The following is a 24,733-nucleotide window of genomic DNA, read 5'->3' on the forward strand; positions in this document are numbered from 1 at the left end:
GGATGATTGACGTGTTGGACGACCAATGGCAGGACTCTGGGGGAGGGGCGGGTGAAGGTAGGGGGTCATGTAACGACATCTCCCGGAGTCTGTCCAGCCAGAGTTAACAACCCTAAGAAGACACCCAATTATTAAAGATAGCAGTTATAAACAGCAGACCTTTATCTCAATGCCACTTCGACATTATTTCCTTCATAAAAACTGAACCAAGGCTTCGTTTGTCACAAGATGCTAGCCTTTGTCCTATTCTAGTTTTGGATTTTGCCATCCTCTGAACTATCTTGTCTGCTTTTATAAGGTCACTTCTCAGAAGGCTGCTTTCCAGGATGAAAAACTTGCGTTTTTCTATTTTTTCCTCATGGCTTAAGAACCTTGACAATGTCATAATCTGTCTCATTTTAAGTAGAATGTAAAGTGCAGATACAGGCCATACAGCCCAAATGGTCCATGAGGGTTTATGCTCCACATGAGTCTCTTTTGATCCCTCTTCATCTGACCTGTTCAGCATAGTCTACTTTCCTTTCTCCCTCGTGTGTTCATCTAGCTGTCACTTATGATAGCAATTCCTTATGCTAGCAACTTATATTCTAACTACTCTCTGGGTAAAGAAGTTTCTCCAAAATTCCCTGTTGGATTTATTAGTAATTATCGTATATTTACAGCCCCAATTTTGGCTTCTACCACACTTGGAAAGATCTCCTCTGTGTCTACCCTATCAAACCCTCCCATAATGTTAAATACCAATATATGGCCACTCCCCCACCCCAAGTCTTCTCCTTTCTAGAGAAAAGAGTGCCAGTGTTCAATCTTTCCTGATGGGTATAACCTCTCTATTATAGATATGATGATCATCTGTTTGACAGTTCAAAACTCTGTCAAATGCATTAGAGATTTCCAGGCAAATTGCAAATGGATCATAGTGTTCAAAAACATAGTTTTGGAGATGCATAACCTTGACAAGATTTGCCATTTGAACAGCCACAAAAAACAAATATAAACTTTCAAGGCAATGGGTAATTTGAGAGTTAGCAGCTTCTGTAACTTTAGAAAATACAGGCATTAGGATAATAAGGCAGTAGTTAGAAGGGTTAAAAAAAGATTGACTGACTTGGATTTAGGAGTAAATTTCCGAATGATAAGGTAACCTTGGAATAGGTAACACTAAATTGCTGGTATTAGGTTTACATTCCCACTTTCTCACGACAGAGATCACAACAGGGTTAGATTTTTTTTGTCAAGAATGGAGGTTCTAAAAGGTATGGGAAGAGTTAAAACTTAGTAGTTTAATGGTCAAATAAAATTGTTTCTTGCCAAGCTCAAGATTAGAATCAGAAGAGAAAGGTGAGCTCAAAGGGTCAGGTTTCTCTGCAAGAAATAGCAACTTAAACAACACGATGAGAGGTGGAAAAGAACGTTCAGCTGACTGTTTTTGAACAAGATTGCTGGGAGGGGATAGTTAGAAAGATAGTGTATGATTATTTATTTTCAGCAGTATTACATAAAACATTCTGCTCACCGGTATACAAAAGTTCCAAGCAGATTCAGGGTTGAAATGTTTTATGAAAATGATTAGTATGATAGGCAGCATTTCTGCATGTAACAATGCCATATTTGATGGTCAGTGAAGATAAGTTATAGAACATTCTGTAACCATGTAATGTGAGCAATACAGGCTTGCAAGTCATGTGGGATTTCAAATCAGTTGTACCTGGGGTGGACCATGCACAGGTTGGGTTATGGCCTGACTGCAAAAATTATCCGTCAGTTCAATTCAAACAATCTTTAAAACTCCCAAAATTCTTCTCTAGATTTTCACCTGTCTTGAGGCATCTTTTTTTTATTAGTTCATGGGATGTGGGTATTAGTCGCTAGGCCAGCATTTATTGCCCATCCCTAATTGCCCTTGAGAAGGTAGTGATGTGCTGCCTTTTTGAAACACTGCAGTCCATGTGGTGTAGGTACACCCACAGTGCTGTTCAGATGGAGTTCCAGGATTTTGGCCCAACTACAGTGAAGGAATGGCAATATATTTCCAGGTCAGGATGGGGAATGGCTTGGAGGAGAACTTGCAGGTAGTTGTGTTCCCCATCTGTCTACTGTCCTTGTCCTTCTATGTGGTAGTGGTTGTGGGTTTGGAAGGTGCTGTCTAAGGAGCCTTGGTGAGTTGCCTCAGCGCATCTTGTAGATGGTACACACTGCTGCCATTGTACTTCAGTGGATGGGGTGCTAATCAAGTGGGCTGCTTTGTTCTGGATGGTGTCAAGCTTCTTGAGTGTTGTTGGAGCTGCAGTCATCCAGGCAAGTGGAGAGTATTCCATCACATTCCTGACTTGTGCCTTATAGATGGTGAACAGGCTTTGGCGAGTCATGGGGTGAGTTACTCACAGCTGGATTCCTAGCCTCTGACCTGCGCTTGTAGCCAAAGTATTTATATGGCTAGTCCAGTTCAGTTTCTGGTCAATGGTAACCTCCAGGATGTTGATAGTGGGGGATTCAGCAATGGTAATGTCATTGAATGTTCAAGGGGCGATGGTTGGATTCTCTCTTGTTGGAGATGGTCATTACCTGGCACTTGTGTGGCATGAATATTACTTGCCACTTGTCAGCCCAAGCCTGGATATTGACCAGGTCTTGCGTAATTCGGAGATGAGCTGCTTCAATATCTGAGGAGTCGTGAATGGTGCTGAACATTGTGCAATCATCAGCGAACATCCCCACTTCTGACCTTCTGATGGAAGGAAGGTCATTGATGAAGCAGCTGAAGACATTTGGGCCTAGGACACAACCCTGAGGAACTCCTGCAGTGATGCCCTGGAACACAGATGATTGACCAACAACCACAACCATCTTCCTTTGTGCTGAGTATGATTCCAACCAGTGGAGTGTTTTCCCCCTATTCCCATTGACCCTAGTTTTGCTAGGGCTCCTTGATGCCACACTCAATCAAATGTGGCCTTGATGTCAAGGGCAGTCACTCTCACCACACCTCTGGAGTTCAGCTCTTTTGTTCATGTTAGAACCAACGCTGTATTGAAGTCAGGAGCTGAGTGGCCCTGGAAGAACCCAAACTGAACATCAGTGAACATGTTATTGCTAAACAAGTGCCGCTTGAAAGCACTGCTGATGACCCCTTCCATCACTTTATTGATGTAGGAGAGTAGACTAATGGGGCGGTAATTGATTGGGATGGATTTGTCCTGCTTTTTGTGGAGAGGGCATACCTAGGTACTTTTGCACATAGCCAAGTAGATGCCAGTGTTGTAGCTGCACTGGAACAGCTTAGCTTGGGGCACGGCAAGTTCTGGAGCACAAGTCTTCAGTACTATTGCCGGAACATTGTCAGGGCCCATGGCCTTTGCTGTATCCGGTACCTTCAGCCATTTCTTGATATCAAGTGGAGTGAATCGAATTGGCTGAAGACTGGTATCTGTGATGCTGGGGACCTCCAGAGGAGGCCGAGATGGATCATCCACTTGGTACTTCTGGCCGAAGATTGTTGCAAATACTTCACCCTTTTCTTTTGCACTGATGTGCTGGGCTCCCCCATCATTGAGAATGGGGATATTTGTGGACCGTCCTCTTCCAGTCCACCACCATTCACAACTGGGTGTGGCAGGGCTGCATAGCTTAGTTCTGATTGGTTGGTTGTGGAATCGCTTAGCTCTGTCTGTCACTTGCTGCTTATGCTGTTTGGCCTCCCTAACAGCACTGTGTGTGTAACTGCACCAGATGAACTGCAGCAGTTCAGGAAGGCAGCTCACCACTTTCTCAAGCACAATTGGAGATGGGCAACAAATGCTGGGCTTGCTTGTGACGCTGTCATCCTATGAAAGAAAAAAAATGCTGCTGAATTGTTACCGTGTCTCCCAAAACAGTAGTGCAAGAATACTTATGCCTGAACTTCAGCAGACGTTCTCTCCATCTCTTGTTGTAATTGTAAAATATGGCCCCTCTTCCCCTGGGCAATGGATAAAAATTGCCATTTACTATTCTCCCCAGAAGTTCTGCCAAAGTTACATCAGGAGATTGGCAGAACTCAGGAAATTCTGCTCCCAACAAGTGGTCTGTATTGGTGGACGCCTGGATGGTAGTACTCATTGTCAGTTATGAAGATCTGATCAAGTGTTAAACTTGTCCACCATTGTTGCATGACCTGCTGAGAGTTTCTAGCATTTTCTGATTATATTTACGATTTTCCTCACCTGCGTTTATTTTGATCAATGATTGATTATCTTGACATGTGAACAGCAGATGAATGTGGGTTAGAATATAGAATGGTTACAGCACAGAAGTAGGCCATTTGGCTTGTGGTGTTAGTGTAGGCTCTATGCAATGGCAACTCACCTTGTCCCACTTCTTCTGCCCTTTCCCCATAGCCCTGCAATTTTTTCCCTTCAGGTGATCCATTTCCATTTTGAAAGTCACAATTGAATTTGCCTTCACCATCCTCTCAGACAGTACATTCCAGATTCACTGTGTAAAACGGTTTTTCATGGTGCCACTGGTTCTTTTGTCATTCACCTTACATCAATATCCTGTGGTTCTCAACTATTCTGCCAATGGGAACAGTTTTTCTCTACCTAATCTGTCCAGACCCCTCATGATTTTGAACACCTCTATCAAGTCTGCTCTCAATCTTTTCTAAGGAGAACAAGCCCAGCTTCTCCAATCTATCCACATAACTGAAGTCCCATATCTCTGGAATCATTCTTGTAAATCTTTTCTGCATCCTCTCTAAAACCTTCACATGCTTCCTGAGCATGGTCCCCAGAATTGTACACAATACGTTGGTTGAGGCCGAACCAGTGTTATATGAAGGTTTGGCCTCAGTGTGTACAATTCTGGGCATCATGTTTTAGAAAAGATGTGACGGCTTGGGTGCAAAAAGATTTATGAGAATTATTCTATCATAACATAAAATAGGCTAAAGACTAGCCTAATGATTAAGAAATACTTGAAAAATTAGATATTTTGGTTAAAACACAAATTATGGGGCAATATGAAAAAGGTTTAAAAAAAAATTTATGAAATGAATGGGTGAGGTGCATGGAAGCTGAGTGATCCAGTAGTTGGTTCAAGAACAAGTGGCTGAAGATATAAAGTTAAGCATAGGAGGCAGCCATTCAGCCCATCATCGCTGTGCTATCCAGTTGGCTGGAGCATGCATTATGACTTCCACGTGCCCTCCCATTGATGTCAAAATGGGGTCCTTTCATTTATACTGAATGGTTCTATTAATACAACTGAATATCCTGTTAGCAATAGCTACCGTTTCTCTACATTGGTCATGACCCTTCAGTGACCTTTTTCTTTCTCAACCCGTCTCAATATTATTCCTTATATGTGTATTGAACCCTGCCAATTTCTGCAAGACAGTACATGTATTTAAACTCATGCCATTCCTCTAGCACATCTAAACCGTCTTACTTTAGATTGCGCTGTCTTAACAATAACTTGTTTATAAAGCACCTTTAACAAAGTAACTCCTCCCAAGATGTCATCTGCAAATTTACTGACCATATTCTCAACACCACTGTCCAGATCATTAATAAAAAACAGGGAATAGCAGCAAGACCTCCCCCAAAAATAAATTAGATTAGTCAGATGTGACTGTGTATAAATTCACGTTCTGATCAGCCCAAATTTGTTCAAGTGTTTAGTCACTCTATCCCATCAGAATCGGGCGTCTCTATAAAGTCGAGATCAGGAACATCAATAGGTTTGAACCTGCATTCCATTGTCCTGTGAACTACACTCGGTTCTTAATCAAATTGTTTGTGATTTATTTAGCACTGAATTTGCTACTTGATACATTGCCCAATTCAAATGATTTGAATACAGATTTTAGCACTAGACTAATACATTGCTCAGTTCAATGTATGGACACATATAGTGAAGATCCAATGTACTTCGGCTACCCGGATAAGTATACTCTTTTTACTATTTTAAATTTAATTTAAATAAAATTAATTTAAATTAGCCGGCCTGAATTGCTCAATAATCCATTCTCAAGTAAATTTCTATGGTTTGGCCATTCTGGTGTGTATAAAAAAAACGACCAAACGTGTTCAGAGAAGTGCAGAAAAGTCTTGTTGGTCTGAAACAGAAAGTGCTGCCTGGCACCATCCAGGAACTGGAAAGACGGAAAAACGTGTTTGGAGCTGATTTGCGGGGCTGCTGCTGACTGTGGCCAATGGTTTGAAGCCGTGTGGAGAGAAGGGGTTGACCTAGACTGTCCAAGCCGGGAGTCAGCGCTCTTGTTGCCGCTACCGTCGCCGCTGTTTTGGGCTGTCCTTGCCGATCACATCCATCCGCCAGCCTGGTACTAACAGAGATGCTGCTGCCGCTCCTGCTGCTCTGCTCTGTGGCCGGCATTGCCCAGTCCACTGTCTACTTCACCGAGCAATTCGCAGACGGAGGTGAGATTGATAAACCTGTTGGGTTTGCAAAACAGCGACTTGTCTAACTAACTCGTTGTCTGCAATTAGTTTTCAGCAACTAAATTCCTTCTCCTTAACTAACATAAACGGCTCCCTGTACTGAAATCTCCTTAACGAGCTCTCTCCATCTAAGCTCTCATTAACTGTCAACTCGCCATTTGTCACTATGTATTAATTCTGAGGATGGGGACCTTGTCTTGTTGTTGTGTTCTCTTTTCTAAATTGGGTGGCTTCCTTAATCTTATTGTCAACTGGTATGATTCTCTGGACCATTTAACCTTTCCACTTAATTGTGTTTCATGGAAGCGGGTGGGGAGATATCAAGTTTTTTCCTGATCATTAAAGGAGATCTCAGAACCCACGTTTTCTTTTGGGCTTGGCAAAATATGGCGAGTTTGACGGCTGTTGTGCGACTGTCTGACAGACAGTCCAGGGGAAGTGCTACGATGAGTTGTGAATCTCGGGGAGGAGCGCCATGAGGACTACTGTGATATAACTTGATCTTTGGAAGTTGAATGTTTGGTGCTTTGGGTTAATTCTGATGTCATTACTAGCATCTGACCTTATATTCTCCCCTTCTAAAACAACACTACCTCAAACTCTATACACCAAAAGCAAAAGGCTTACATTTATGTAGCGGTCTTTCACAACCTCAGGGTGTTCCAAGGTGCTTTGGAATTGGAGTCACTGCTGTGATTTGTACATAGCAAGGTCCCACAGACATTGTGATAATGAACAAATCACACTGGCTATTACAGTTCACAAAGATTGCAAAAGGTAACTTTATGTGAGGAGAGCTATCTGGCCATTCTTGGTTCATTCACCTACAGCCCCTTTCCCCAATAACTTACTGTTGTAGGATGCACTATATAAATATGACTACACTTCAAAAGTACTTTGTTGGCTGTAAAAATGCTTTGGCACTTCCTGAGGTCATGAAAGGGGCTATTAAATGAAAGACTTTATTTCTTTAACATAGTAAAATGTTCCAGGGTGCTTCACAGGAGCGCTAGTTAACAAAATTTGACACTGAACCACACGAAAAATATGAGGATGGGTAGACAAAAGCTTGGTCCAAGAGTTAGATTTTAAGGAACATTTTAAAGGACATTTAAAGAGGGAAGTAAAGAGATGGAGAAGTTTAGGAAATGAAATCCAGGCTGCTTGAAGACACAGCAACCAATGTTGTAGTGATTATTTTAGAGATGTGCAAGAGGTCAGAAATCTTAAAGGTTGTAGGGCTGAAGGAGATTACGGAGATAAGGAGAGCCAAGGGCATGGAGGGATTGAAAACAAGGAGAATAATTTTTAAATGGGGGCACTGCTGGACTGGGAGGCAGTGTAGGTTAGGGAGCACAGGGATGATTGGTCAATATGACTTGGTGGGAGTTAGGACAAGGGCAGCAGAGTTTTTGTTGGTTTTACAGTATGGAAGATGGGAAGCTGGAATCGAGAGCATTGGAATAGTTGAGACTAGAGGTAACAGGGAGGGGCTGGGAGTTAATGGTCTTAAAGCTGGATGGAATATTTGCTTGGAAGCTGATCCAGGGAAATAGAATGGCAAAGTTGTCAGTGGTTTGGTTTGGACAGTAACGAAGTCAGTGGCTAGGGAACAGAATTTATGGCAGGGACTGAAGGCATTAGTTTTCCTTATTTAGTTGGAGGAAATGTCTGCTCATCCAGTATTGGATATTGAACAAATAGCATGAGACGTTAGAGACATTTGAGGGGTTGAGAATGTTGGGGTGAGGTAAAGCTGGGTGTTGTCAATGTACATGTGGGACTTAACATTGTGTTTTTGGATGATGTCTATAAGGGGGCAGGATGTATTGAAAAATGGGAGGCAGTCAAGAGGTAATGGTACTGGATCAGGAAGAGAAGACATTGCAGGTGATTCTTGACTACGACTAGACAGATAGGAATGGATCCAAGTGAGGGATGTCTCGCCCAGCTGGAAGTCAGGAGACACAACATTGTATGGCAGTCCACTTGGTTTACCATTTCCTCCGTGAGTCTTGGAGGTTTGTCGGGCAGAATCCTTTCAAAGCTGTGTTGAGTGTTGTTTACTCATTTCTTGTTAGCCAGATAATTCTCAGGTTTAGTCCTGGCAGTCAATTCTATTAACTACAGTTTTTATTTGTTGTTTTGCTTTGTCTCTAGCTCTGCTTTTTCTAAGTGTCTTTATTAACTTCTCATTACCTTTTAACATCTTTCTGCATGTTCTGTAGTTGTTCCACTGAATTACTTTTCCCTGTTAGAAATGCAGAGGTAATTTCTCCTCTTTATTTCACTTTTGTTGCTGTTCCTTAGTGTCATGCTTTTTTCATCTGAGCTTGCTGATCTTGAATATGTATCTATCCTGCATGCACAGCATAATTCATTTAAGGAATTCCCATTTATCCTCTACTGAAGTGTTGCTACTTCATCAAAAATACAATATAACATAGTACAAAGCTTTACAGACTGGGATCCACTTCTGATGGTCGCCCACATATCATGCTGCTGGGATATTCCAAAGTCCAGGTTGTTTGTGAATTGAAAGTTGATGTTTAAACATGAGTTTGGGGATTTTTTTTTGTTTGTTTATTCATTCATGGGATGTGGGCATCGCTGGCTGGGCCAGCATTTATTACCCATCCCTAAATGCCCTCGAGAAGGTGGTGGTGAGCTGCCTTCTTGAACCGCTGCAGTCCATATGTTGTAGGTACACCCATAGTGCTGTTAGGCAGGGAGTTCCAGGATTTTGACCCAGCGACAGTGAAGGGACAGCAATATATTTCCTAGTCAGTGGCTTGGAGGGGAACTTGGAGGTGATGGTGGTGGTGTCTGATGCCTTTGTCCTAGGTAGTAGAAGTAGTGGGTTTGGAAGGTGCTGTCGAAATAAATCCTGTAGGGTTTTAGCTGGCATCTCCTAAAATGGAATCATGGAATGTAATTTCAGTAAAGTGTTTCTCTTTTGAATTACATTATCCCAGTTATCCCCAAAATTCCAACACATAACATGCACTTAAAAACAGGCACTGTGGTAAAGAACTAATTACAGTCAGTGACTGTAGATGGAATTAAAAACCACCAAAGAAAACCAGTGTTTTTCACCACAGTAAAATTATCTTGGTCAGATCTGTTCATCCTTAACAGATAGGAAGGAGCAAATTAAAGATTGTAAAGTATTTGTGTTGCTTGATATGAAGAAACCACAATACAACAGAAAAGCCTAAGCAGGCTATGAATTTGCAAACTTATTTTTCAAGAGTAGTTCAGAGCTTTCTCATATTTTGGGTCTGGCCAAGAGGTCAGTGAGAACAAGAAGTCCTAGATCTCCATTAGTGCAGCTCTAAAATCCTTCTGTTCACCTTGTGAAGAATTCCCAAACTTGGCCATTCTCATAACACCATCCCTCATTTACATATGAGTGAGCGCAGGAGTGAAGCAATCATTCCCTGACCCATCACTTGGTATTGTGACTTTAGTTTGAAGTTCAAACAGATTACCTTGACAAACGCTGGACTGTCAATACCAGCAAATGTGTCATTCTTAAACTGTCTCAATGGCTTATTGAGAAAATGTGTATACAGCTTAGGATGGTCTGTGTAGTTTCCTCTATACTGTGTTACAATTCAATCCAGTGTGGGAAACCTGGCTGATATAATTTTTTTTTCCCCTCACTGTCAAACCACCTGTGATCGGCCAACAGCAGGTGCAGGATTTCAAAAGTAAAATAAAATTGCCATACCTTGGCTGAGGCAGAGTTCTAGTCAGTTCCGGGTTTAGGAGGTGAGCACAACAGCGTGACCGTGAAGGAGGATGATTAAAATATTTTGAAACAATGAGTGCTTGGCAGCTTTCCCAGGACTGCGTAGCTGATATTAGCAGTGCATTGCTGGGAGTATCTTGAGTGCTTTCTATTACGAGATAACTAGCTCATTGGCAAAAGGCATTCATCTGTGCACTTCCAGCTCTATTTGTTGGCTTGCAGTACAACTCAAACCTAGTTGTACAATTAGGAGTAGGAGTAGGCCACTTGGTCCCTCGAGCCTGTTCCGCCATTTGATAAGATCATGGCTGATCTGATTTGTAAGCTCAACCCTATATTCCTTCCTACTCTGCGCGCACCCCCGCACCCCCCCCCCCCCCCCCCCCCCCCCTGCCCCCGATAAGTTGTGTGCCTTAATAGGTGTGGGTTGGTAAAACCAGTCCGCAGCTTTCCAAATTTGTGAATATTCTGTATTTGAAACCCTAGTCAGTAATTATGGAAGGAGCCCTGTATTTAACAGGGACCTTGGAGAAATTAAGGGGAGAATTTTCTCCCTGTCTTGCGGGCTGGGTAGGAGCAGGTGGGTGCTGAGCTGATCGCTGCCTGCGAACGGCTGCGTGCTGCCATTTTACATGGGCGGGCCAATTAAGGCCCGCCCAGTGTGACACACACCTGGAAGCGTTCAGCACTACCTGTGTGGGCGGATGGAGGAGGCAGAGTTGGGGCCTGCGCTCTTTTGCGCATGCGTGCAAAAGAGCGTAGAAATCTCTCTGAGGCACAGAACTGCCACAGGGAGATTAATTTCATTATGAAAAATGGAAGAAGAAAAAATTAAAAATTACTCAGACATGTCCCCTCATGTGACAGTGTCACATGAGCTAGGACATGTTTATGTATTTCAATAAAAATTTTTATTTAATTTATAAAGTCTTCATGAAACCTCATCCAGCCTGTGGATGAGGTTTCATGAGAAATGCGAAGGCCGCCTGGGCTCTTCGCCTGCCTGCCAACCTTAAGGTTGGATGGGCAGCCCAGACAATCAGTTCAATTAGTGGATAAATGGCCTTAATAGGCCTTTGACAGTTTGGCGGACGCACAGCCGATGTCGGTGTGGGCCTGCTGAACTGAAGATTGGAATGACATTGCCCCTGCACGCCGACCAGAAGATTCAGGCCTAAGAGTCTTATTAGAGCTGAAGTAGTTCAATAAAAGACTCTCAGTGATGTGTAGTGAACAGCAAAGATGCTTGCTATAAATCAAATCAGAAAATACTGGAAATGTTCAGCAGATGGGACAGCATCTGTGGACCGAGAAACGGAGTTGACATTTCAGGTTGATGACATTTTGTCAGAACTGGATAAAATTAGATACCGGAGTTTAATCTAGTACAGAGGTGGGGATGGAGGGATAGAATGAAAGGGAAGGCAGGAGAAATTAATAACAAAAGGAATGATGGTGCAAGGTAAAAGCAGATGGTAAGTAAAAATTAAGTGCTGGAAATGCTCAGCAAGTCAGGAGAGAGAAACAGAGTTAATATTTCAGGTTGATCACATTTCATCAGAACCCTGTAAATGGGAATAACAGAATCATCACCAACAGCTGCCATCCAAATAAATGGGAGCAGAGGTTTTGATCTGAAATTGTTGAACTCATTGTTGAGTGCAGAAGGCTGTAAATTGCCTAATAGAAAAATTAGATGCTGCATTGAGTTTGCGTAGGAGGCCGTGGACAGAGAGGTCAGTGTGGGAATTCTTCCTTCCTTTCTCTTTCAGCTTTTCCCTTGTTACGTGGAGTCACCACAATTCTGGTTGATACGGTGTGGGGGTGAGGTGGAGAATTAAAATGACAGTTGACTGAAAGCTCAGGGTCATATTTGTGGACTGATGACAATGTTCTTCAAAATGGTCACCCAATCACTGTTTGTCTCCCCAGCATAGCAGAGACTGCATCTTGAGCAGCAAATACAAAACTACAATATATTAAATTAAAACAAGTACGAGTAACTCACTTTCATCTGAAAGGAATGCTTGAAGTCCTGAACGGTGGGAAGCGAGGAGGTAAAAGGGCATTTTCAAGTAAGCTAAGCACTCGTGGAGAATAGCTACTTGGGTGAAGTCCTGGACTGCTGCATCCATAGAACTGTATCCAATCAAGCTTCGAAGGGTATAAATACACTGACTCCTCTCATGATCATGTCTGATCTGCTCAAATCACTTTCCAACTGTTCCCCACATCCCTCGTTTCCTTGAGAGACCAAAAATCAATCCATCTCAGGATTGAATATACAGTACACAATGATGGAGCATCCATACCCTCTTGGGTAGAGATTTCAAAAGTTTCTTTGTGAAGAAATTTCTCCTCATCTCAGTCCTAAATGATCTACCACTTATCTAGACATTTATGGCTCCATGTTCCAGATTCTCCAGCCAGGCGAAGCAACCTCTGTGTCTACCCTGTTAAACCTCTTTATAATCTTGAATGTTTTGATGAGATCACCACTCATTCTTTTAAACTCCAGCGATTTAGCTTTTCATCTCGGGGCAACCCTCTCTTCTCCTGTATTACCTAGTGAGGCTGTACCACCAATACAAGTATATCCTTCATTAAATATGGAAACCAAATTGCGCACATTACTCCAGGTGTGGTTTCACCAAAGCCCTGTACAATTGTAGCAAGACTTCTTTATTCTTACATTCTAATCCGCTTGCAATAAAGGTCAACGTGCTGTTTGCCTTCCTAATTGCTTGCTGAATACATACTTTTGTGTTCCTTGTACAAATATACACAAGTCTCTCTCAATATCAACATTTGGAAGTTGCCTTTTTAAAAAAATTCTGCCTTTCTATTACTGCCAAAGTGAATAACTTCACACCTCCCTACATTGTACTCCATCTGCCACCTTATTCTCACTCACTTAACTTGCCTTTTTCTGTTTAGCCTCATTTTGCTCTCTTTACAGTTTATATTCCCACCAGCTGTGTACCGTCAGCAAACATAGATACATTACTCTTGGTCTCTATTGTAAATAGCTGAAGCCCAAGCACAGATCTTTGCAGCACTCCATTAGTTACAGCCTGCCAACTTGAAAATGACCATTTATCTCTGCATTCTTCCCATTAACTAACCTTCCATCCAAGCTAAAATATCACCTCAAACTCCAAGAGCCCTTATCTTGTGTATTAAACTTTTGTGTGGCATCTTATCAAATGCCTTTTGAAAAATAAGTATATAACAAGTATACTAGTTCCCCATTAGTGAGATCCTCAAAAAAAAACCTAATAACCTTGTCAGACACAATTTCCCTTTGTAAGACCATGTTGGCTACTTCTTTAATGGTAGATTTCAGCATCTTCCCAATGACAGCTGCCAAGCTAACTGGTCAATGGTTTCTTGTTTCTCTCCTTTCTTGAAAAGCTGTATCACGTTTGCTAACTTTCGCACGGGATCAGAGGTGAGCTGGCCAGATAGATACAGAATTGGCTTGGTCATAGAAGACAGAGGGTAGCAGTGGAAGGGTGCTTTTCTGAATGGAGAACTGTGACTAGTGGTGTTCCGCAGGGATCAGTGCTGGGACGTTTGCTGTTTGTAGTATACATAAATGATCTGGAGGAAAATGTAACTGGGCTAATTAATAAGTTTGCAGATGACACTAAGGTTGGAGGAGTTGCAGATAGTGAATAGGATTGTCAAAGGATACAAAGGGATATAGATCGGTTGGAGACTTGGACGGAGAAATGGCAGATGGAATTTAATCTGGACAAATGCGAGGTAATGCATTTTGGAAGGTCAAAAACAAAAATATCTGGAAAAACTCAGCAGGTCTAGCAGCATCTGCGGAGAGGAGCACAGTTAACGTTTTGAGTCCGAAGGTCTAATACAAGTAAGAATTATACAGTAAATGGCAGAACCCTTAAGTGCATCGACGGGAAGAGGGATCTGGGTGTACAGGTCCACAGGTCACTGAAAGTGGCAACGCAGGTAGATAAGGTAGTCAGGAAGGCATATGGCATGCAGGGGTATTGAGTATAAAAGCTGGGAAGTTATGCTGCAGCTGTATAGAACCTTGGTTAGGCCACACATGGAATATTGCCTGCAATTCTGGTCACCACATTACCAGAAGGATATGGAGGCATTGGAGAGAGTGCAGAGGAGGTTTACCAGGATGCTGCCTGGTCTGGAGGTTATTAGCTATGAGAAGAGATTGGAGAAACTCGGATTGTTCTCACTAGAGCGACAGAGATTGAGGGGCGACTTGATAGAAGCTTACAAAATTATGAGTGGCATGGACAGAGTAGATAGTCAGAAGCTTTTTCCCCAGGGTGGAAGAGTCAATTACTAGGGGACATAGATTTAAGGTGAGAGGAGAAAACTTTAGAGGAGATGTGCGGGGCAAGTTTTTTACGCAGAGGGTAGTGAGTGTCTGGAATTCGCTGCCAGAGGAGGTGGTGGAAGCAGGTACGATAGTGGTGTTTAAGAGGCAGCTTGACAAATACATGAATAGGATGGGAATAGAGGGATACGGACCCCAGAAATGCAAAATGTTTTAGTTTGACAGCCAATATGATTGGCGCAGGCTTGGAGGGCTTTAAATGTTTCCTACTGTTTATTTATTGCCATACCTTTCAGTCTATTTAACCAAGCAACCTTGGCCTGTTCTTCTCTCATAACTATCTAATTATCACTCTGAAATGGCCCAGCAAGCCACTCAGTTGTATCAAACCACTACAGAAAAGCCAATAAGAAATTAAATTGGACAGACCATCCAGCATCAACCTGGGCACTGGAAATAACAATGTCACACCCAGCCTTGTTGATATTACAAAATTGTCCTTGATAACATCTGTGAGATTGTGCCAAAATTGGGAGAGCTGTCCCACAGACTAGTCAAGCAACAGCCTGACATAGTCATATTCATGGAATCATATCTTACAGGCAGTGTCCTAGACACCACCATCCCTGGGTATGGCCTGTCCCACTGGCAGGACAGGCCCGCCAGAGGTTGGGGGCACAGTGGTATACAGTCAAGAACGAGTTCCCTAGGAGTCCTCACACATTGACTCCTGACCACATGAAGTCTCATGGCACCAGGTTAACCTGCCGATGGCCACCTAGCACCTCCCCTCAACCCTTAACTGATGAATCAGTGCTCCTCCATGTTGAACACCACTTGGAAGAAGCACTAAGGGTGGCAAGGGCACAGAATGTACTCTGGATGGGGGACTTCAATGTCCAACATCAAGACTGGCTCGGTAGCACAGATACCAGTCTTCTGCCAATTTGATTTGCCCCAGGCAATATCAAAAAATGGCTGAAGGCACTGGATACTGCATAGGCCATGAGCCCTGGCAATAGTACTGGCGACTTGTGCTCCAGAACTTGTCATGCCCCTAGCCAAGCTGTTCCAGTACAGCTACAACACTGGCATCTACCCAACAATGTGAAAAATTGCCCAAGTATGTTCTTTCCACAAAAGGAGGACAAATCCAACCTAGAAAGGTAATGGAAGAGGTCATCAATAGTGCTATAAAGCAGCATTTACTCAGCAATAACCTGCTCACTGATGCTCAATTTGGGTTCTGCCAGGGTCACTCAGCTCTTCGCCTCATTACAGCCTTCGTCTAAACATGGACAGAAGAACTGAACTCGAGGTGAGATGAGAGTGACTGCCCTTGACATCAAGGCAGCATGTGACTTCTTTGTTTTTTAATTCGTTTATGGGATGTGGGCATTGCTCACCAGGCCAGCATCCCTAATTGCCCTTGAGAAGGTGGTGGTGAGCTGCCGCCTTAAACTGCTGCAGTCCATGTGGTGTGGGTACACCCTTGGAGGGGAACTTGCAGGTGGTGGTGTTCCCATCTATCTTCTGCTCTTGTCCTTCTGGATGGTAGTGGTTGTGGGTTTGGAAGGTGCTGTCTCAGGAGCCTCGAGTTCCTGTAGTACATCTTGTAGATGGTATACTGCCATCTGTGTGTCGGTGGTGGATTGACTGAATGGCACCACACGCGAAAACAATCAAGAGGGCTGCTTTGTCCTGGATGGTGTGGAGTTTCTTGTGTTGTGGGAGCTGCACTCATCCAGGCAAGTGAAGAGTATTCCATCACACTCCTAACTTGTACCTTGTAGATGGTGGACAGGCTTTGAGGAGTCAGGAGATGAGTTACTCGCTGCTTGATTCCTAGCCTCTGACCTGCTCTTGTAGCCACAATATTTACATGGCTAGTCCAGTTCAGATTCTGGTCAATGGTACTGCCCTCCCCAGGTTGTTGATAGTGAGTGTTTCAGCGATGGTAATACCATTGAATGTCAAGGGGTTCTCTTGTTGGAGACAGTCATTGCCTGCTGATGGCCCACAGTGCCTCTGAGTGTTGCATCAATGGAGCCCTAGCAAAACTGGAGTTAATGGAAATCGGGTGGGGGGGAGAACTCTCCACTGGTTAGTAATATGTAGCACAAAGGAAGATGGTTGTTGTTGTTGGAGGTCAATCATCTCTGTCCCAGGACGTCACTCAAGAGTTCCTCAGGGTAGTGTGCTAGGCTTCAGCTGCTTCATCAATGACCTTCCTTCCATCATAAGGTCAGAAGTGTTTTTCTTTTCATTCTTTCAACGGATGTGGGTCTTGGTGGTTAGGCCAGTATTTATTGCCCATCCCTAACTGCCCTTGAGAAGATGGTGATGAGCCGACTTCTTGAACTGCTGCAGCCCATATGGTGTAAGTACACCCACAGTGCTGTTAGGAAGTGGGGATGTTAGCAGATGATTGCACAAATGTTCAGCACGATTTGCGACTCCCCAGATACTGAAACAATCCGTTTCCATATGCACAAGACTTGGACAACACTCAGGCTTGGGCAGATAAGTGGCAAGTTACATTCGTGCCACACAAGTGCCATCTCTAACAAGAGAGAATCTAACCATCTCCCTTGTGCATTCAATGGCATTACCATTGCTGAATCCCTGACTACCAATATCCTGGGGGTTACCATTGACCAGAAACTGAACTGGACTAGCCATATAAATACTGTAGCGACAAGAGCAGGTTAGAGGCTAGGAATCCTATGGCAAGTGCTCACCTCCTGACTCCCCCAAAGCCTGTCCACCATCTACAAGGCTCGGGTCAGGAGTGTGATGGAATACTCACCACTTGCCTGGATGAGTTCAGCTCCAACAACACTCTAAAAGCTCAACACCATCCAGGACAAAGCAGCCCTCTTGACTGGCACCCCATCCACCACCTTCAACATTCACTCCCTCCACTGATGCACAGTGGCAGCAGTGCGTGCCATCTATAAGATGCACTGCAGCGACTCACCAAGGCTGCATCGACAGCACCTTCCAAACCCGTGACCTCTACCACCTAGAAGGACAAGGGCAACAGATTGCATGGGAACACCACCACCTGCAATTTCCCCTCCAAGACTTGGAACTACATTGCCGTTCCTTCACTGTTGCTGGGCCAAAATCCTGGAACTCCCTCTCTAATAGCACTATGGGTGTACCTACACCACATGGACTGCTGCTGTCAAGAAGGCAGCTCACCACCACCTTCTCAAGGGCAATTGGGGATGGGCAACAAATGCTGGCCTAGCCAGCGATGCCCACATTCTGTGAAAGAATAAAAAGTAATTGCACAATACTAAGTATAAAATAGCTTTGTCTCATTTTGGCTCCACAACATATTGTTTCAGGAAATTGTGAAAGTATTCTGCAAACTTGTCTTGCAGACAACCTTTGCCAATTTGATTGGTCCAGCCAATATGATGAATAAAGTCCCCCACGATTATTACATTGCCATTGTTACAAGCTCCAATTATTTTGTGCTTAATGTTCTGTCCAGTGGTTTAACAAGTGTTGGGGGAGCAATAAACCATGCTGTCCAGCATTTTCTGACTCGTTTTATTCTTAATCTCTGCCCATACTGATTCTATTTCCTGCTGCTTCTGCTACAATCCTTTCTCAGTACTGTTCTTATGTCATCCTTTACTATCAGGGCTGCACCTCTTCCTTTTCCATTCTGCTTTTTCAAAATATTGTGTACCATGGAATATTTATTTCTGAACCATGGTTGCTTTGTAACCAGAACCCAGCCACCAATGCAGACAAGCCAGCGTGCATTGGTGCCGGTCCCGAGCCCGGATAAATGGCGAGGGTTAGTGGCAGAAAATGCATCTCGCTGTAAAACCAGCTGCCATATCCAAGAAAAAAAGATGGTTGATATGAAGGTGATCAACCAGTATTGTGGTGATCCCAAGATAACATGGGAAAAGCTAAAAGAGAAATGAAGGAAGGTCACTTTGTAATCATATCTGTGTAATGGTAATTAGATCTAAACCATTTACCTCTATTTGTGCCAGTAGTTCATCTATTGTATTACAAATGCTTTGCGCAGATAAAAAGCCTTTAATTTTACTTTTTAATCCTATTCTTTGCATAGACCTTCTTTGTTGTTGCACCATTATTGTCAAACTCTGTCCTTCCTGTCTTATTCTGCTTGTTTTTACCCCAATCTCTACACTTTTTTTGCCTTGACTTTTCTATGTAGATTTCTAAATCTCCTTTCATCTGACTCCTTTTTTTCCCCCTCCCCCTTTCAGTTTAAAGCCCTTTCCACAGCCTTAGTGACATGTTTCACCAGGACGCTGATCCTAGCCCAATTTAAGTGGAGCTCATCCCAGTGGAACAACTTCCCCTTTCCCCAGTACTGATGCCAGTGTCCCTTGAATCAAAATCCCTCCTTTCCACAACATTTTTTTGAGGCACTTGTTTAATTTTCTAACCTGTTTGACCCTATGCCAATTGGTGTGTGGCTCAGATAATAATCCAGAGAATACCTTTTGAGGTTCTGCATTTTAATTTGGACCCTATCTCCTCAAATTCTCTCAGCAAAACACTATTCCTAGTTCCACCTGTTATTGATTCCTTCGTGGACCGTGGCAACTGGATCCTCCCCCCCACCCCCCCCCCCCCCCCCACTCCAAGTTCATCAGCAGCTGAAATGCTTTTAACTCTGGCACCTGGTGGGCAACACAACCTTTGGGCCTGAATTTTTGAGGCGATGGGCGGCCTCGGCGGGGGCAGTTATGGAGCCAATCGCCGCCCACAATCAGCTCCACACTGCCATTTCACGTGGGGGGGCCAGTTAAGGCTGCGCTACCTGTGTGGGCAGGGGGAGGAGGGTGAGTCAGGGTCAGAGCTCTTTTGCACAAGAGCGAAAGAGCACTTCAATCTCCCTGAGGTCATGGAGCTGCCTTAGGGAGATTGAAGAGCTTTTCAAATTATTAAATAAAAGGTTTAAAAATTTATTTGAACATGTCCCCTCATATGACTGTGTCACCTGAGATGGGACATGTTTTTATATTTATGAAAGTTTGTTTGTTTGTTTAGTTATTTAATAAAAGCTTTAGGAAACCTCATCCCGTTTGTGGATGAGGTTTCCTAAAAAATGCGAAGGCTGCTTGGGCATTAAGGTTGGATGGGCAGCGTTAACAATTACAATAACTGCTTTGTTAACGGCCTTAATAGGTCATTTACATTTTGGTGGGCGCGCAGCCGATTCCAGTGCACGCCTACCGAACAAAGTATTGCGGGACCGCGCGATGACATCGGGATCCATGCCCAGCGTCATTACGCATCAGCGTGTCGGGCCCGCCCCCGCACGCCGACTGAAAAATCCTGCCCTTGGAAGTCGAGTCATAGCTGCAGAGAACAGTATCCCTGTTTCCCTGACTATACGGTCCCTTATCAGTACCACATTCCTTTTGAATGGCTTCCAGCACTATGGTGCCATGGTCAGTTTGTCCCTTCCACCTGCCCTGGTCAATGTTTATCCCTTGCCTAACATTACTGAAAGCAGACCATCTGGTCATTATCTCTTTGATGTTTGTTGAACCTTGTTGTGCACAAATTTCCTTTTGTTACAACAGTGACCACACCTTAGAAATACTTCTTTGGCTATAAAGTGCTTTGGTATGTCCTGGGGCCATGAATGTCATTATATCAATGAGAGTCTTCCATCAATCCTTCCTTCTTCCTTTACTTGAATTTACTAGTTAGCTGATTTTGAATGTAAGGTTGATCTGAATTTTAGATTGGTGGAAATATTGTGACTATAGCAGAAAAGTAAGTTATTGATAGATAAGTAAGCTACTAATGGATTTATCTACCGCCCCCACACCCCACCATTCTGATTTCAGATGCCTGGGAGAGCCGATGGATTGAATCCAAACATAAATCAGACTATGGCAAATTCAAACTATCAGCTGGAAAATTTTACGGGGATCTGGAGAAAGACAAAGGTAAGTTATGCTTTGTACAATGTTTGAAGACGTTCAATGTTTTCTGTGGATCTGTTGAACTTCATTGCTAATCTCTGAGCTGATTTGATTTGGGAACAGGATCTTTAATTTTATTTCATATGGTACTCCTAGATCCTCAGTCATAATACTGTAACTTGTATGTATGTAATTTGTATCCTGGCAATGCCCCTTTTAAACAGAACCCCAAGCTTCCCTTATTAACACAACTATAACTTTAAAGTTATAATTTTGTTTCTTGTTGTGATTTTTTTTCTGGCCTTGCACTAAACGTAATTAGAACAGCGTTTCCTTTGCTACTCCTCATTGCTGTAATGTATGAGAAGAACCAGTTGGCTCTTTGCTCTCAGGCCTCTGTCAATGTTGTTTTGTAAACAGCATTTACTCAATAAATGATGGCATACTCTGTTTATTCTCCTCCTTCCTACTGGAGATGGGATTTCAGTCACTTGGTAGAACAGAATTACCAGCAATATTAAGAATGGGATTTCCTTAAGATCTGTGTATCTCCCTGATGCCCTTGTTGAGAAACGGGTTGGATGAGGAATCAGCGTTGGCCCAGCCAGTTTCTTGTAATGGCTTTAGTTCACATGGAAGATCATTAAGGTTCTGATTCTTGTTTCATTTAAATTACTTTATATTGAAGTAATGTTTTGCAGACAGGTTTGATGCTTACACTTTAAAAAAAAAAATCATTTACAGGATGTGAGCATCGCTGGCTAGGCCAGCATTTATTGCCCATCCCTAATTGCCTTTGAGAAGGTGGTGGTGAGCTGCCTTCTTGAACCACTGCAGTCCATGTGGCGTAGGTACTGTGCTGTTGAGGAGGGACTTCCAGGATCTTGATCCTGTGACAGTGAAGGGACAATGATCTATTTCCACATCAAGTTGGTTAGTTACTTGGAGGGGAACTTCCAGATGGTGATGTTCCCAAGTACCTGCTGCCCTTGTCCTTCTAGATGATAGTGGCCATGGGTTTGGAAGGTGCTGCCTAAAGAGCCTTGGTGTGTTTCTACAGTGAATCTTGTAGATGGTACACACTGATGCCATTGTTCGTTGGTGGTGGAGAGAGTGAATGTTTGTGGAAGGGGTGCCAATCAAGTGGGCTGCTTTGTCCTGGATGGTGTCAAGAGTGTTGTTGATGAGCTGCACTCATCCAGGCAAGTGGAGACTATTCCATCACATTCCTGACTTGTGCCTTGTAGATGGTGGGGAGGCTTTGGGGAGTCAGGATACTCTATTGAGACAGTGCTTTGACGCTTGCCTGTATATGTCCGGATCAATGAATTTCATAAAAGTAGGGCCTTATCAGTCAGCCACATGTGCAACTTTAGAACAGGAAGTTTCAGAGGAACTGGGAACTAATGAGGGCACATTTGCATTTTTAATTCCTATAAATGGGCTGATCACCAGAAATATAGTTTCGTATTCTTAAACAGGTGGCTCCAACTACCTTGTGCTTGTTATTTTTGAACTTTGAAATTTAAAGTTTTGGCACATGCACTTTGTTTGCAGTAATAGCAGTTTGCTGGTTGTACCCCATTTTAGGCTACATCAGCCTTTTTCCGTTTTCTGTCCACAGTACCAATATAGAGTGAGAAAGCATTACAAGGAGGGTCTGTATTGTATAATTAAAAATCCTTTGTTCACTCTCTCTTATCCTTATCTTTTTGCACTAAGAATTCTTAGGTCTGTGTTTACAATGGAAACTGCTTATATAAACTTATTACACTGTAATTACACCTTTCTGTCAGTGGAGGGACTGCATTATCCAAGCAGCATTTATTGAGGAAATAAAGAACAAAGAAAAGTACAGCACAGGAACAGGCCCTTCAGCCCTCCAAGCCTGCGCCAATCATATTGCCTGTCAAACTAAAATATTTTGCACTTCCGGGGTCCGTATCCCTCTATTCCCATCCTATTCATGTATTTGTCTTAATGCCTCTTAAACGCCACTATCGTACCTGCTTCCACCACCACCTCTGGCAGTGAATTCCAGACACTCACTACCCTCTGCGTAAAAAACTTGCCCCGCACATCTCCTCTAAAGTTTTCTCCTCTCACCTTAAATCTATGTCCCCTAGTAATTGACTCTTCCACCCTGGGAAAAAGCTTCTGAATATCTACTCTGTCCATGCCACTCATAATTTTGTCAACTTCTATCAAGTCACCCCTCAATCTCCGTCGCTCTAGTGAGAACAATCCGTGTTTCTCCAACCTCTCCTCATAGCTAATAACCTTCAGACCAGGCAGCATCCTGGTAAACCTCCTCTGCACCCTCTCCAACACCTCCATATCCTTCTGGTAATGTGGCGACCAGAATTGCACGCAATATTCCAAGTGTGGCCTAACCAAGGTTCTATATAGCTGCAGCATGACTTCCCAGCTTTTATACTCAATACCCCTGCTGATGAAGGCAAGCATGCCATATGCCTTCCTGACTACCTTATCCACCTGCGTTGCCACTTTCAGTGACCTGTGGACCTGTACACCCAGATCCCTCTGCCCGTTGATGCACTTAAGGGTTCTGCCATTTACTGTATAATTCCTACCTGTATTAGACCTTCCAAAATGTATTACCTCGCATTTGTCTGGATTAAACTCCATCTGCCATTTCTCCGCCCAAGTCTCCAACCGATCCATATCCCGTTGTATCCTTTGACAATCCTCTTCACTATCTGTAACTCCTGCAAACTTACTAATTAGCCCAGTTACATTTTCCTCCCAATCATTTACGTATAGTACAAACAGCAAAGGTCCCAGCACTGATCCCTGCGGAACACCAGTAGTCACAGCTCTCCATTCAGAAATATTTGGGAAAAATCAGACAGAATTTATGACTTAGAAAGTCAACGTTAAATGATGTGCGCCATCCAAGCCCTCTAACCCCTTTCATCTGAGGACTGCATTTCATCTAGTTTCCCTGTGTGTGATGTCACAGCAGAGCATCTTTCAGTTTGGAGTACTGCTATGAACATCCTTGTGATCCAGACTGTTTATGAGAGAATTAAAATAAACCACTACATGATCTAATTATCAAAAAGTGAGCCGTGTATTTTTTTTTTGTTAATTTTGTATTTGCAGAACCACTGGTTAAATGTAACTTGGCATGTGTTTTCTATTAAACTTTTTGCCATCTGAGGTTCCAGTTGGCGTCTCCACAAATAGGCTAAAGCAGCACAACCCACTCATGTCATTGAAAAGGGATTTCTATATGACGCCTTTGCTTTCAGGCTGTTTCCAACCAGTTGTCCAATATGGAAGCAAGGGGTGACTAAACAACAGTAAATGTAACATTGAGAGAATATAGAATGGTTACAGCACTGGAAGCCATTTGGCCCATCATAATCATGCTGACTCCCTGTCCCACTCATCTGCTCTTTCCCTGTAGCTCTGAATGGTTTTTCTTTTCAGATAATTATCTGATTCCTTTTTGAAAGCCACAATTGAATCTGCCTCCACCACACTCTCAGGAAATGCATTCCAGATCCTCACCACTTGCTGCATAAGAAAAAAGCTTTTCCTCATGTCGTCTTTGGTTCTTTTGCCATTCACCTAAAATAGGTGTCCTCTCATTCTTGATCCTTCCACCAATGGGAACAGCTTCTCTTCGACTCTGTCCCGACCCCTCAGGATTTTGAACAATTCCGTCACATGTCCTCTCACCTTTCCCTTCTCAAAAGGAGAACTGCCCCAGCTTCTCCAACCTAACCTCGTAACTGAAGTCCCTCATCCCTGGAACCATTCTCATCAACTTTTCTGCACCTTACAAGACAATTGGTAGTGTTAATTTCTCCTTTTAACAAGCTAATATCGCCACTTTTTAAAAAAAACCTGTGTTGGAGGGTTGTCCAGTGACTCATCAAGTTAATTCCACGTGCAGTTAAGGTGTCCAAACCAAGAAGATCCCAGACTTGATGCTCAATTCTTAGCTGGCCTCAGCTCAGGGTGGCAGTGAAAGGACTATAGTTGGCCTCTGTATCACTGAGTTAGGAAGGAAGAAAGTTGACTGGACTTCCCACTCCTAATTATTAACCTGTGACTCCCGCTGGAAGTGTGTAAGCAATGTAGTTGACTCTAACAACCTTCTGAAATGGGCTAGCAAGCCATTCAGTTGTATCAAAGCTGTTCAACTTTCACTACCTCACTATCATCTTCTTGAAGGAATTGGGGATGGGCGATAAATGCTGGCCTTGCCATGAATGGAATTTTTCCTTTGAAAAAAGGA

The 24,733-nt window shown here is 43.2% G+C and overlaps 1 protein-coding gene across 1 annotated transcript in view; it reads left to right on the forward strand.

Annotated features, from left to right (window-relative positions):
• The first annotated feature begins 5,993 nt into the window (after positions 1 to 5,993).
• LOC144688724 (calreticulin-like) overlaps positions 5,994 to 24,733 on the forward strand; it is a 34,803-nt gene continuing 16,063 nt past the window's right edge. The window contains exons 1-2 of the mRNA XM_078555603.1: positions 5,994 to 6,419; positions 20,386 to 20,487. Coding sequence (XP_078411729.1) covers positions 6,335 to 6,419; positions 20,386 to 20,487 — 187 coding nt within the window. The 5' untranslated portion in view covers positions 5,994 to 6,334. The remainder of the gene's footprint in view (positions 6,420 to 20,385; positions 20,488 to 24,733) is intronic.

This window comes from Cetorhinus maximus, chromosome 13 (genome assembly GCF_964194155.1).
Source record: "Cetorhinus maximus chromosome 13, sCetMax3.hap1.1, whole genome shotgun sequence".
NCBI classification, from domain to species: domain Eukaryota; kingdom Metazoa; phylum Chordata; class Chondrichthyes; order Lamniformes; family Cetorhinidae; genus Cetorhinus; species Cetorhinus maximus.